The sequence below is a fragment of the Trematomus bernacchii genome, unplaced genomic scaffold (genome assembly GCF_902827165.1).
Source record: "Trematomus bernacchii unplaced genomic scaffold, fTreBer1.1, whole genome shotgun sequence".
Taxonomy (NCBI): Eukaryota; Metazoa; Chordata; class Actinopteri; order Perciformes; family Nototheniidae; genus Trematomus; species Trematomus bernacchii.
In genome coordinates, this window is record NW_022987648.1 from 16047374 (window position 1) to 16063258 (window position 15885).

Consider the following 15885-nt stretch of genomic DNA (forward strand, 5'->3'; position numbering starts at 1 on the left):
CCTACACTTTAACACATAAATGTTTGAGCATGAATGTCTGAGTATGCACCTCTTACACATGTGTGATGTTGAAACGCGAGAACAAAAACTGAAATGACACTTTTCAGTAGTATGAGAATTATTTTTGGCCAGCAGACATTTAACTATTGAAATACTGTAAGTACTCGTATATTCATAGATTCTGGATGTTTCTAATGAGGGAGTAGGAGTGGGTGCATATTAGACAGTTTTTAATAAGGTAACTGACTTTTTGTGTGAAACTTACATCGAACAAAGGTTATGACTTAAAGCACTGTATTTGTATACGTCTCATGTCTGGAGGCGATCCTCAAATTATTCTGCAGGTTACTAAATACTCAAGTTATTTATAAATATGCAAACATGCTGTTTCTCTTATTCTGCCTGAAGTCTGAAAGAAACGTCGTGCAGAAATGTATCTAGGAAGGATATAGAAAACTTAAATGGCCAAATAAGATTTGAACACGACACATGGATCCTCACATTCAGATGTATTCTATTCGACAAAGTTTCAGTCTCTTCACAGTGAGTCAGTATTGGAAACTTCTACAACTGTATAATTGTTAGCATTATTAGTTCCATTAGGCGACAGAACCACCTAGGCCCTGAACGCCCCGTCTGTTTTTCTATTGTCTGGGCTGTGGGAGTCATTTCAAGGGTGTCATTTGGAACGTGGGCAATCCAGTTGTATGGTGGATTTTCTCTCTCTACATTCCCTGAATGCTGCCCCCCTTCTTTATCTTCAGTATCACATTAACAAGCTGTCCATTCATTGAATACCAAACAGGCCTCATTATTCCCGGCCAGACTATGTGTGACTGTAAGTGTGTGTTTGAGTATGTGTGGGAGAGTGGAAAAGTCTGAGATAATACGTATTAATTACAAGCTCTATCTGAAGAGGACTAATGAATGCTGTGGTTAGCAGCAGTTTAAATGAGCTAATGACACGGCAGCTCACACACACACACACACACGCGCACACGCACACACACATATACATACTCTAACACACACACGGTGATACAAATCTTCTTTCCTGTAGGTGAAATGTTAAATTATCTTTCACACTGCATATCTGCGTACATTGTTTCTGAAGTAGTCCATTAACAAATGAGTACATCTGACCTGAATTAATTTATTCATTTCCTCAAAGTCATAACTCAGCACTGGCTGTTTTTGAACTGGCTTACAATATGTTGACACAGCATTTCCGTAAACTAGTTTGCATTGTGACATTCTGTAGGGATAAACACATCAAGCCTGGAAGCCATCTGCCTCTTAAGTCTGAAAAAAATTCTCATTAGATAACAGACCACGCTGTAAAAAAGTTGGCTAGCCTTGAGTAGGGATTGCTGTTGATCTGCATGCAAATGCTTTAAGTGTGTCATAATAGCTGCGTGTCTGTGACTGCATCCAGGTTCTGGTCCATGCCATAACAGAGCATGTGGAGGATGCGGGGGTGCACTCAGGAGATGCTACTCTGATGCTACCAACTCAGACTGTTAGCCAGGGGGCGCTAGAAAAGGTAAAGTCTCTCTTAGTATCCACATTCAAACTGTACAAATCATACCATTATTTGTCAATGACCATATTGATATTTGTTTGGAAACCAGCAGTTTCACTCATATGCTGTGTGCATTTAAAAGACAATGTACATTATGTAACAAAATTGCCTTCGTTTTGTGATTAAACAGGTATTAATGGAAGAAAAAGTTCAATTCAGCGTCATTAATATTGTGTTTGTGTGTGTTATTTCTTCATTGCTCTCAGGTTAAGTTTGCTACCCAGAAAATTGCGCAAGCATTTGAAATTTCGGGCCCCTTCAACACTCAGTTTCTGGTGAAAGGCAATGATGTCATGGTGGGTTATATTTCTCGGATGTATGACTAAATGATAGATCGACATTTTCACACTTGGTTGCAGCAAATGCAATTTACTCACTTACTCAAATCACCTTGTGCTTCAAATTATTTGCAAAGTTGGATGGATTTTATGATTAATGGCGTTGCGTTCAGTTTTGATGCTCTAGCTACAGCACACACACACAGGAAATGTGCAAGTATATAAGCTGGCTCTTTTTCCAGTATGTGTGTGCGTTGGTATTTGACATATCTGCCTTGAGTGTTTTTTTTTTAAAAGCCCTAGCCAATGTGTTTCTTTGCATGGGTGTCTTTTTGAATTGACAGTGTTTGTTTTGTACCTTTTTTAGGTGATAGAGTGTAATCTGCGGGCGTCGCGCTCTTTCCCTTTTGTATCAAAAACAATCGGCGTGGACTTTATCAATGTGGCAACCAAAGTGATGGTGGGAGAGCCTTTAGATGAGGCCAGCTTGCCTTCGCTGGAGAGACCCATCATCCCCCTAGACTATGTTGGCATCAAGGTGAGTAGAGAAACTGAAATAACTGTTGCAATCTGGGAACTATGTGGCTGTTTTTTTCTCTTGTCAAACTACTCTCTCTGCTACATTTATCACCCAGAAGTAAGAGGGAATCAACACTATTTGAAAGAGGGCAGAACAGTTACTATCAGGATAAGCTTATGTGTCTGTCTTAAGGTAAAAACAATTGCTTCAGGCTGCAAGAATGGACATGGAACATTAAGGTAACCGCCATTTTTAGGTCGTTTCGTACCTGCTTTTTGATACAGCACCTTTTGCACCTCACCAGACATAAGGATTCTAAACTCTGGGAAAACAGCCTCAAGAACAGGCCAAAGTGTAACTCTAAAATATATGTAGAATATAAGATTAAAAATAAACCACTGTGCATTTAGACACAAGCATAAGCCTAGCAGTATACTGTTCTTGAACATGAACATACTTTCAGATCAAAGGTCAAAAGTAGATGCAAGATACATTGCAAACATTTCCCATTGCTGCCTAGCCTTGTCTTCAACACGTCTTGAATGAAGAAAGTAACACTTTATCGCTCCAGGGAATGGTTCATAGGTCTTACAGAAAAAAACCTCCTTTAACGATTATATTCAAAGGTAATGACTACCTGTTGCATAAAAGCAACTTTTAAATGTTTTTCTACAAGTCTTGAGAACCATGTCTGTGAAGTTCATACAGCCTGTTCCTATGTAAAGATCCCCCTACATGTATGATGTCACAATAGATACTTCAGGTTCTGCTAGTACAGCTTCCATTGGATCGCATAACAAAGACGGCAATTACTGTTCCATCTCCTTGCCTGGCATGATGCTGTAGGTGCTTTTCATAGCGGCTGGGAGGCTTACTTTTTAGATTGGGTATGAGAGAGTTAACGTGTCGCCAGCTGTTCCAAAGCTATTTTTTCCAAAGTAATTTCTCCCTCTAATTACAACAGAGCTGCTCTAACAATGGCTGTAGTTTGGAGCCATTCACGCAGGTATAATCCCCCACTCTTCCCCACCACCTAAAGTTTTCAATTTCTAGTCTGCACAGTGGTGAGGAATGTTAATCGGAGCTCTGAATACTCCTGGTGACAGGCTTAAAAGACTTCCAGAGTTAACTTAGAGTCTATGATACAGAGTCCATACTCCCTGACTGATACGGGCCTTCCTGGAAACCCTGCCAAACACTTCTTCCCGTTAACACCTTACTACTGCCTCAACATCAAGCCCCCCCGTAAACACACAGGGACCTCTGAAACCATTATCTAGCCTGAAGTGAGCGCCAGCAAAACATACTCGTTCAGCCTTCATCCCCAATCCTCACTATATCATCACAAGTCTTTGCCATCCAGAGAGACCGTCTTCATTTATCTGTCTCATCCTTAATCTGTTGCTCTTGCTGTCTCTCTTCTCTCTCTGACAGTTCCCCATTTGAGGCCATGTTGTTTTCTGTTCACTAACAAGTCCCCATTGTGTGATTTCTGTCTATGTACAAACTCACTGGAACAATAACATATCTGTATTTATGATACTGAGAGAGGGAGAGGAGCATTAAAACAGCTTTGGTGAAGGAGGAAGCGTCAGTTCCCAGTGTATATTTATTCAGCGATAAAAAAAATCTTCCAATTGTTGCTTGTTTGTCCCCTTGACCATGGCATGTTGGACATTATGGGGACTTCTGAGACACATTCTCGTGAGCCCAATTACCTGAGAAGAAGATCCATCTTTTGCCATCAAGTTTTTTCCTGAACAAAAACCTGTTGGGATAGAAATGTTTGCCAGTTAATGTGTTGATTCAATTATTGTAATGGTTAATGCATATCTCCTCGTCAACAAGTTAAGTTTACTTGCTGATCAGTATCAATATTACCATATTGCACAAGGCATTCCCAGCACACAGTTCTCCCAAAACGTTCTACCACATAGGCGTGTGAAATATTGATAAATATTGCTCACTGAGATGTGTGCTTTGACTTTTAGTTGCAATCTATCATACAGTTCTACAACATGTGCAATAATGCCCCTCTTCTCCATAGAAAATTCATGGCAACATTTGACAGAATAACTTTATTCCACTTTTAAATTGATTTTCTTTATTATTCTGAATCCATTTTGACATTTTAAACTTTTTGAGGTATTGGTTAAAGGTTTATTTTTTTGTCTGAGACATTTTTTTCATTTTTTATACAGAATGGAAACATTAAAACACTACGAATTCTAACGCTAGAATCATTACTACTTCTTTGAAACACCATAGCAACCAATTATAAACATCATAGCAACAACACTCAACATTAGCACCACCTATGCTAATTCTACCACCCTAAGTACCCTAGTATCCACTTTCGACATCCCGACATGTGCCAAAAGATCTGATCTTAAGCACCCTAGCCCTTATGTATCAGAATCAGAATAAGAAGCAGTAACCAAGCCTAATAGAGCTTTGTATTGTTACTGAACAAATTGATTCACACATACAATTCACAAGGCTACGAATAGGGTCAACCGATTAGATTTGGAACAATACAGTTACCGTAGGCTACCAGTACAGCTTGGATATAAAATAGATTCTTAGTGAGCAAATGTTGTTTGGAACCTGGTGCATCATTAGAGAATTGAACCCTCAAAAGTGACATTCATGTATTGTGTATATAGCCAGGGCACATACTACTTGGACCCCATTCTATACTCCCTAGTCTAGCATTGTACACAAGAGTTATTATAATAATTATAAAGTAGGTATAGTAGTAACCTATGCCCTTAAATGAAGTCCAGGAAAACTATAGCAACCACCTTGCAATATCCTTTATCTCGTAATTTGACTGTAACCACCCAACTATGTCTTAGTGAGGAACAACAAAAGCCCTACCAAACATATGCAAAAAGTATCAGTATCAGTAAAAAAAAGATGTGGAAATCGTCATTGAAAAACAGTTTTAAACTAGCTGTTCATTTTGATTCAGCTGCGGAGATAAAGACATTTACACAGGTGTCACTTCCGCCTCTAATAAGGCCCATAGCGAGCGACAATGTTATGTGGAAATGTCTTACTTCATTCATTCCCTTCTGTGGAGCTCAGCTGGTACCCCAAGATAATATTGTTCATGTTGTGGAGCTTCACAATTCTTCCGCCTCTCAGGAGTGGGCGGTTGGGGTGGGATAGCGAGATGGGGAAATGGTGTGTGTGTGTGTGTGTGTGTGTGTGTTGGGATGTTGTGGTTACATAGCCTTGGTTATTGTGTGAAAGCCGCACACACTCATTCTGTCCCAGAGACACACCATTGCAATTGAACAACAAACCATTATAACGGAGACTCCCGAGGTTTACATAATTATATTTATGGAGGCTTGTGTAAAGTTTCTCATTTTCAGACCATTTATATCTCCACTGGTGTTAGTGATGCCATTTTTCTAACAGCTCTTGTTTATATTTCCATATCTTGCTTCATAGTTTTAAGTGTTTGCTGCAGTTTTGGTTTTACAGTGGGGATAGTGGATAAAATAGGGATCCACTTGTTATTTGAATTATGCACAATACAACTATTCTGGATTTACAGATACCCACCAGCACAGTCTTTGTGGTACTTAGTTTCTGCTTTTCACAAAATCCACTCTTTTATTTTAGTTTCTTCTTTCATAGCACTATTAGAAGTTGCCCCTCTCTGTTATACCCTCTCTGTATGTGTTCCCCTTTCGCCATTTCACTTTCTTTCTTGGTCACATTCTGCCATGTTATCTATGCATACTTCTCCGTCTTTCTCTGACTCTTTGAACAAAGCCACGATAAGCGATGCTGGATCCCCGTCTGCATTCTCTTCTCTTGGTCCCTTCTTACATTAGTATGCTAACATTACGTTCAGCTGATTAGATAGCCTGCTTCAAGGATGAATCCCCCCCTAGTGGCCCTGCCTCTACGTGTGTGTCTGTGCTTCTCCACGAACCACACAACGCCGCACCACCTCTCTGTCTTTTCAAGGTAACGGGGGTTGTCTGCTTTAAAATATAAGAATGGCTTCTCACAACACTTAATTTGTATTTTATATAATGAGGACAAAGCTTCGGTCTTCTGCCCTTGTTCCTGCCGTTCCTTTCAATCTTTCTCTCCTCTCTAAATAAATAAAACAATATTTTATCTTTTCTTCTCACCCATTTAATTTGATTGTATATCTGAAATTCCATTATTTTAATCTCCATTAAATGATCATGTTTATTTCTCCTGTCTTAATTGAAAACAAATGTTGTTCCTTCCTTATATGTCATCCCTTCTTCTCTCAAGTCCTCTCCATTACTATCTCCTCTAAAGTAATGTAATTGTTCTGGCCTTACTGCTATCTACTTCTCCACACCTCTCCCTCTTTTCTATCTACCCTTTTTCTTAGTTTGTATAAATAGTTTGTATTCATCATTAAACAGTAATTGCCACTTGACCGGCTCCTCTTTAAGGGAAGCTGGAAGCTGTGTCTGTCCTCTAGGTGGCAGCAGTGTCATGAAGTCCCTGAAACCTTTCCAATGGAATGGAGCCATTTAAGTGTGAAATTATTCTCCATTGATTGCCACTTCTTTTGCAGTAGTTTATAATGGCTCCACTGTTGTTGGTACACAGAAGTCTTTCATGGTTAATCAACAGGATTTCTTATAAAAACAACAATGATGGCCAATTGTTAACGGTCATGAGAACTGACTCAAATGGCATTGTGCCTTGTAGCAACTACTACAGCTGAACAAGGATTTTCAAAAGTAATTAACTCACTTTGACTCATTACCATCTCAAGTTGTAATGTTATTTTATTCCAAAGCATGTTGAAATAAATCCACTCTTCCCTTTTTTCACCAGGCACCCATGTTCTCCTGGCCGCGGCTGAGGGAGGCAGACCCAGTTCTTCGCTGTGAGATGGCCTCCACTGGAGAAGTAAGAGTCACACAACAACATATTTTGGTTCATTAATGTGAAGTGTACTTTTCTTTATCGGAAATGGGTGATTCAGTGTTAACAGTTACTCATGTGGGATTTGTTGCAGGTAGCTTGCTTTGGACCAAACATTTATTCAGCCTTCCTGAAGGCTATGCTCTCAACAGGATTCAAGCTTCCACAGAAGGGCATCCTGCTTGGGATTCAGGTAAGACTACAGCCATCTGGAGGTCCACTTGCCTCCTGTTGGTGTTTCCTTTTGGTGCCTCCTGCCCGCAAGACAGCAAATAGTACACAGGGCCATCAGAACAGGTGGTATAAATCTTTCAGGCTATCAGCCTCTTACTGTGCCAGCCCGACACTCCTCCGTTTGTTTGACGCAAATCATAACTTGATTCTTGCAATGCTAGCAACTCTCATGATGTGAGAGACATTGAGTAAATGACTCGGAGAGGTTACCTATTAGTAAGACTTGATCAAAACTTCCCAACACACCCCTAATACCCTAAAACAAAAACATGTTTTGGAGGGACATTGTCTAAAAGCAATGGGTAGTCAGCCATTTTCAGTGGGATTTTTGGCGGTATTGTGCTCATTTTCAGGCTCAGTACCAACTATTTGGTCTTTGGTCCTTGAGGATTAGTAAGTAGAACAGGGAAGACGAAGGATATGAAGATTCATCCTGATCCTTTTATACCCAAATGATTAAGAGGAACTACAAAAACATAAAAGTCAACAAAGTATTCAAACAATAATCTTTCTTAACCAATATCCCAAGTTGGAGAAGAACTGCTCACAAAAGATGACAGGTTAAGTTCTGCACAAAAACTATTTTCTCATCAACCAAGCGCTCTGTCCAAAATCTTTAATGGACATTGCTCGATAAAGTTGCTGTAAAAACATCTCTTAATCCTTTACAAATCCTTAGCTTTAGAAAACAAACTGTCAGCCTGAGCACTGTACTTTCTTTAATGACACTATCTTACATGAGTTTTGGTAATTAAGCCCTTGGTTGCCAAACTGGAAGTTTGAGTAATGCAGCATCAACAAAGCACTCGCAACACTCGCTGTATAATTGGTGCTCTTGGGGAACAGGTCCACTTCAAGGCAAGTACCTGGGGTTAGATATGCACCGTAACGAGGCTGACAAGCAGCAACACTTCAAGCAGACGGATCGAGAACAAACAGCAACATACTGTAGATGTGATTTACCAATGGTTTTGAGAAAGTTTGTGGTAGGAGGGTTAAATCGTTTTTTGGCGGTAATCTATTGAAAAAGACTGTGGCCTTCAGATTAAGGGCGGTTCATTTTACCGTTCAAAAAAGTGATGATCAAATGTTGTATTCGGATGGGGTTAGTGGCTGTTAACATGAATATGTTGTTATATTACCAATAAATTAGATGCCACTGTGAAATAGTTCCCACATAGTTAGGAACCCTCAGAGAAATATTATCCGACTAGCCCTCAACAGGCTGTTTTGTTGTTGTCTTCCAGCCAATTGTTTTGGTTTAGTCTCACTACTCTCAGCAACCTCAATTCCACCAGCAGAAAGCTGTTTTAAATAATACCTCAAAACCAACTGAACGATACCTGCGCTGGGACACAGTGCAGAGTTTAGTTAGCAACTTGCCAGGGAACATGGTGGAGCATTTAGCAGCGGAAGAGCCGGATATCTATTCAGGAGATTGTGTAAAGCTTATATTGGATTTCAACCTGTAGGTAGCCTGACTCAAAATGAATGCTATTGTTGAAAATAAGCAAATGTTGCTGACAACGTTACCACATGAACTAGTTATAACAAGTCAGCTTTGTTTTTTGCTGGCTTTTTTCTGCGGTGTTAGCTCAGGTTACCAGTTAGCACAAAATATCTGTTCATGCAGGCTTTCATATTGATGGCTCGTATCACACACTTCATACCGACATCATTCACATGGATAGTAGTAAAAGAAAGTAGTCGCAAAGTGCTACTGCAGGAGGTGAAAGTGATACAATTTTAATCAACCTTAGAAAATAGTCATGGGGAATGAAACTACATTGTCTTTGTCTTTCATACTCTCCAATCCTCACTGTTTGCCTCTGTCTTTTTAATTAAGCGTACCTTTTTTGCACCAGTACAGGCAGTCTGTCAAAATTGCAAGCTAAATTAGAAACTGGTATATCATGGAAACTTGGTAATGTAGGCCGCAGAATATTCAAAGAATATCAAACCATATTACAATGCTTTTGTGAGACGGCTGTAATTGTAGCAGGCTTATTGTTTATTAAACTGAAGGGCATCGAACGTAAACACTTGCAAATAAACAGCAACAACTCACACAAGAGTTCTCAGCACTAATGCTTCAATAACATTGCCATCTTTAAGATTAAAAGAACATATACAAACTTGATTGTCCTAACAAACTCCATAAACTATAGCTAGCACATAATACAGATTTTTGAAGCAAATGCTAAAACTCTATTTTTTATTGTATTATACAGTACATAAAACAGTAACACTTGGAGGCATTATGAAGAAGTGTGCAATAGGTGTTCCAATAATTTAGGAAACAGTCTATGTTTGTTGTCACGGTGAACACATCTGAGGCCTGTACGACGAAGCCGGTTCAACATAACCTGGATATGTTTGAGTTAGCCGGTTGGCCTAATCCAAAACATACGCGCTCTCGCTAAGCTGTACTACGACGCTGGTTATCAAGTGGATCGCTCAAGCCAGCCGTGTCCTATCTAGTTAGGTGCGCGTTCACATGAAAGGGGTGGTATTTGGAGCATTCGACCAATCACAAACATGGACAAGCGTACTGACAGCGCAGCGCGTCATACTTCCTGAATGAAAAGTCAACTATAATATTAGACAAATATGAAGACGTTAAACTTTAAACATCCATGACTTAAACACTTTATCCAGGATAAAAGCCACATAGCTGCACCTGCAAGGTGAATACAGCTGGTAAAAGAAAAAGCGTTTGAATGCGTACATTAACAGGTTTATGAAATCACTGCCAAGACACGAGTGGATCTGACTTTAATTACATTTGACTCGAGTGTTTCGTCAACTTAATGTGTTGCTTAAAATAATACTTCTGCATACAGTATGTGACACTGTGAGTGTTGCACGGCCAGATACGGCTCAAGAAGCTGACTCAAATAAGGAAATATATGATACATTATGATGTGATATGATATGAATGATAATGGGACACATCTACGTCTGCACTCACAGTGCCACGGACTGTACTTAATGTTACTCTGATCCGGTTACTTATGTTGTGGCAGATATTTAAGTAAGCTTTCTTAACGCTAATGTTATAATAGTTTGATTGCTCTGAAGATGGGAGGGGATATTCTATTCATTTTCACGTTCACACAGTCAGTTGATCTTTGCCGGCCGTCTTTCCTGCAACGGCAGTTTTTCTGTATTTCCTTTCTCCTGTAATATGACTTTATCGCTTTAAACACACTGAGCTCTGATTGGTCAGCAGGCGGTGCTTTCGCTGACTTGATCTCTTAGCCTACAACCTAACCTGCTCCGGAGCAGGTTTGCCGCTCAGCATAAGTTACCATGGAGATCTAGACCGCTAAAAAGAGAACCAGCGTCGTAGGACCGGAAACCCCAAGTTTTCCATGAAGTTAGCCGGCTAAGCAAAAATCCGACTTCGTCGTACAGGCCTCAGATAACTTTAGGCTGATTGTGACCAAAAGAGAGACTGCAAAACCATCACATCAGAGTGAAAGAGAGAAAATAGCCTCTCTTAAAAAGCTGCTCCATAGCACTCCACATCACTTATACTCTCTACTAAATATACAGGATGTACTGCAATCCATCTTTTGCCCTTCAATGACTGTCATCACGTTGTGTATCATAAAGTACCATACTATAATATATTGTCAAATGTAACATCATGATAGAAAACAGTGAGATTATTGTACAGGAAAACTACAGATTTGAGCAAGAACGTCAAACTGCACCTGATGGACTTTTTCTCCTACAACTGCTGTGGATCTTCTTTAATGAATACAGAAATCAACATGAACACTTATATATCTGTATTTATAATGCTAATCATTTTGTTTCTTCATTTCTGATTTCCTCCCATCCAGTATTCGTTCCGACCTAATTTCCTGGCTACAGCGCACCAGTTGAAAGAAGAAGGATTCAAGGCGAGTATTGAAAGCTTGAAATCACTCTTGTCATTGAAAATCAGACATATTATCAACAAGTGTTAAAAATCCAGGAGGATATTAAAGGTGGGGTAGGTAAGTTTGAGAAACCGGCTCAAGATACACTTTTTGTTATATTCCATGGAATGCTCTTAACATCCCGATAGCAATGAATATCTTAAGTGCTTTGACAACAAATGTCATCTGTGGAAGCCGTAGTACTGTAAAAAGCACGACCAATTATTTTAGCCGGCCCGGCTAAAATAACTGGATGGCCTACCTGCCTGTCAGCCTTCCATCTGTGCACAAACTTATCTCGTGCCCTCATTGGTCATGTGTGCGTTCGTGTGTGTTGGAGGCGGGGCTCTGTAAGGAAGTGGCAGATTTTCTCCGGTTGTGTATTTTCAAATTCTAGCGAACTCGAGCTGGTTTCTCAAACTTACCTACCCTACCTTTATGCTTTGTATGTTTCTCTATATGTTTTAACGTTGCCTTATTTCTGTCCTCTAGCTCTATGCGACTGAAGCTACCTCCGCCTGGCTGTGTGTCAACGATGTGCCGGCCACGCCCGTCGCCTGGCCCTCTGAGGAGGGAGGAGACAAAAGTTTGCCCAGTATTAAGAGGTTAGGAAATCATTCTTTTGACATATTCAACCAAACATGGTAAACCAAGCCAGCTAATGTTAAACTGTGAGGCTGAAATAGGCCTCTGGTTTCCTGAGGCAGCGGTTAAGTAATACATAAATTGTGGTTCCATTTAAACTAGGCATATCTAATGAGATCCTGCCTTTAGATCAAAGGGCATAGCCTTATTAATTATCTTTGTAATATGCTGATAAGATCAAAGAAGATGTAGCAGACTTAGAAGTCCAGATTCATTGCATTAGCCAGCATTAGGGCTTGAAATAGTAAGGATGAGGAAATCTGGACAGATCAATGTCAAATGGGAAAGAAAATGAAAGAGGCTAACCCACAATATGGTTTAACTTTTCCTATGGCCGTCAAAAATGAAACCAGAAATATAACATGTAATATAATATGTATATTTTTAAGGTAGATGTAATTGATATTTTAATTGACCTCAAAGAGAAGCTGACTGCATCTCTTCCATGTATACCAGTTTTCAAAGACTCTAGCAACATAGGATAAGTGCAGCACGCTGTTTTACTGCATTTCTAAGGCAATGATTCCATAAACAAGTCATGATTATGCTACAATAAAGCCATCTGGAGCATATGTTTGGAGGAGAGCTGGTAAAGAAGAGCATACAGAGGATTAACAGACCCAGACCAAACCCACAGGTACACACTGCGGCTGGCCAGCAGGCATCAGCTGTGCGGCGCTGCAGAGAGGCTCTTTACAGAGAAGAACATGACCTTTCTTGTAACGGCTCTCCGTCCTCCATCTTTTCTTTTAGAATCCGGTCCTAATTCAATGCTGTCTGTCAAAGTCCTTCGTATGAATGTGAGAGTGTGTTTGTGTGTGTTAGTGAGGAACTGAAACAGACAGAGATATGATTTAAGAGGTAAACGTAACTAATTCAAACACTTCTACAGCTGGGAGTAATATTAGAAAATCATCTATTTATGCAAGGGGTTAATATTACTTTGTCAACTCCCTTTGACATAAAAAACATCTTATAAACAGGGAATCTTCTTATGGACTGAACCTTGTTTTTACCCTATAAACCAACCACCCAACTAGCCTAAAAAACAGACGGATGCAGTCAAATATCTCGGCCCATTTTGCTTGTCATATATTGAGATGATTTAATTTAAAAGTTGACTTTGACTTGCTAACACCAGTGTGATTTTGGTGAGATTATGACCCTCCTGGCCAAAGTTAAGAGGGGGTGCCAAATCCGGCAGCCATAACGCTAGCTCAACCAGATTTAGAAGCACTCCTTTAGTACGCTGGTTTTAGTGAAAATCGTTTTTTTTGTTGACTGCAAAACCAAATCAATGTGCTTAAACTGGCTAATGGCTGCAGTTATGGGTTGATTCTTAAGTTGGATCAAAAATACAAATAACTATAACCACAGGAAACCACTTGATTCACTTATATAAACACAAAAATAGCATATTTATTTGTTGATGATGTTATATCTGACACTGTTTGTTTTTACAGTCTCATCAGCGAGGGTCTCATTGATTTGGTGGTCAACCTGCCCAATAACAACACTCGCCTCGTGAAGGACAACTTCGTCATCCGCAGAATGGCCATCGACCACGGTGTCCCGCTCATCACCAATTATCAGGTCGGTAAATGTCCCGCTCAAGGTGACCAGGGAAAACATACATTTGCATCCATACGTCTGTCCCGTCACTCAATAGGGTTCAACTTATTGTTTGTTTCTGTGTGTTGAAGGTGGTGAAGCTGTTCGCAGAGTCCGTCCATTATGCGGGCCAGCTGGACAGCAACAGCCTCTTCCACTACCGGCAGAAAGAAAGCCAACAGAGAGTGGCTAACAAGCTAGGCTAACTCTTCCTTCTATTCCCGTTGGTTTGTAAAACAGAAGTCTTTTTGAGGAGCAGATGCTCATAAAACTGTTTCTTTAATTCCTTCTCTTTTACCATCCGATGGTAGCAAGAAAGAGCAGGTTTTTTTGTAGGAGTTAAAATATGTCCGACCAAAACACAACCCTTTGTTTAATACGTTTTTAAAAAAATTGTATTTCTTCCCATTTACGTCAACGATTGAGTTTACTAATGCTTTACAGGTCAGTTCTTCATTATAAACAAAAACTTCCTGGTTGCCAGGTTGTGAACAAATCTATCCTTGGTCTTTATCCTCATGCAGGATACTTATTTATATTAACAACTTCTAACAGTAATTCAAATATGGTATTGTAAATATGAATAAACTGTTAAAAGGGACCAGATGCTCTGCAGATCTTCCCAGGCGGTCAGAGTTCGACATCATTTAACTTCCTGAACTAAAAGGGAAAAGAAGAGAGTAGGATTAACACCCTGCTAAGACATCACAGCCTGACAATCTTATGTATTATAAGTGAGCTTTAAAGCATTGAAGAATTCATTATTATTTATCAAATATAACCCCTGAACTATTATTCAATCGTACCGGGGACCGTATTGACATTCCTTTTTTTTTTTATGTTTTGATGCAATGCATTTGTTCTCACTTATCTGTTTGCAAGACTTGATGAATGCAATGTATTACATGTATATAGTAAAGATGTACTATATGCATAACCTTCAATAGATAAAGGAGTTTTAATGAAGGTCATTTCTGAAAAGAAAGAACGTTTATCTTTTAAATTGCTCGGGCCTCAAAGCCTTTAAAGTTTTAAGTTAATGACAACTGATCCGTTTATATATTTGGAATTATTTGTGTACATACTTGAAGCGGTGTATGTTGTAACCTGCTCTATATTTTAAATTTCATATAAATGCATTTAACTTAAAGGTGGGGTAGGTAATTTTGGAGAAACCGGCTCGAGTGCGCTAGAATTTGAAAATACACAACCGGAAAAAATCTGCCACTTCCTTACAGAGCCCCTCCTCCAACACACACAAACGCGCACATGACCAATGAGGGCACGAGATAAGTTTGTGTACAGATGGAAGGCTGACAGGCAGGTAGGCCATCCAGTTATTTTAGCCGGGCCGGCTCAGATGATTGGTCGTGCTTTTTACAGTACTATGGCTTCCACAGATGACATTTTATGGATTTTTTGTCAAAGCACTGAAGATATTCATTGCTATCGGGATGTTAAGAGCATTCCATGGAATATAACAAAAAGTGTATCTCGAGCCGGTTTCTCAAACTTACCTACCCTACCTTTAAGCGATAATCCCCTATTGTTACATGTTTTTGTTCATGTATGTGTTGTATAAGAATCCACTGAAACACAATGAAGTCTTATCTCTAATGAGGTCTCCCGTTTGTTTGTACTGTGCAAATGATTATGTTTTCCCTCATCAGAGCTGTTTAACGCCCATTCACACACAACACAATACAACTCTATTGGAACAGAAAATGGTGTGCTGAAGTCACAGAACACTGGAAGAAGACTTTAATAAAAGAAAACACGCTGAGAAAGGGCATTGGAGATCAATCACAATTTTGTTAGGGTTTATATCAGTATGTAAAGCAAAGAGCATGCATTAATGGAAACAATTTCAACAAAAGCACAAGGCTCTAAAACAGCTAAATCTGACAGAAATATGGAGTACCTTAAATCAGGCTATTCTTCAGTTAAGCTATCTTCTACTGGTGCCTCTCTGTATATGCCTGCAGTAAATCATGAATCAGATTTAAGTCCATTCTTTCTTATAAAGTGCATATCTGTGGTGCTGCTTTCTATAGGTTAAAACATCAAGAGGTACATGTTGTCATATCAAATCAGATCAAAAGCTGAGCCAATATTTCCATGACAAAAGTGAACCATCATCTGCATAGATAC

General features: G+C 39.5%; 1 protein-coding gene across 1 annotated transcript in view; it reads left to right on the top strand.

Annotated features, from left to right (window-relative positions):
* Nucleotides 1–14948, top strand: part of cps1 (carbamoyl-phosphate synthase 1, mitochondrial) — a 49778-nt gene extending 34830 nt beyond the window's left edge. The window contains exons 30-38 of the mRNA XM_034134407.1: nucleotides 1436–1543; nucleotides 1789–1878; nucleotides 2228–2398; nucleotides 7226–7300; nucleotides 7410–7508; nucleotides 11401–11460; nucleotides 11971–12083; nucleotides 13587–13716; nucleotides 13827–14948. Coding sequence (XP_033990298.1) covers nucleotides 1436–1543; nucleotides 1789–1878; nucleotides 2228–2398; nucleotides 7226–7300; nucleotides 7410–7508; nucleotides 11401–11460; nucleotides 11971–12083; nucleotides 13587–13716; nucleotides 13827–13940 — 960 coding nt within the window. The 3' untranslated portion in view covers nucleotides 13941–14948. The remainder of the gene's footprint in view (nucleotides 1–1435; nucleotides 1544–1788; nucleotides 1879–2227; nucleotides 2399–7225; nucleotides 7301–7409; nucleotides 7509–11400; nucleotides 11461–11970; nucleotides 12084–13586; nucleotides 13717–13826) is intronic.
* The last annotated feature ends 937 nt before the right edge of the window (nucleotides 14949–15885 follow it).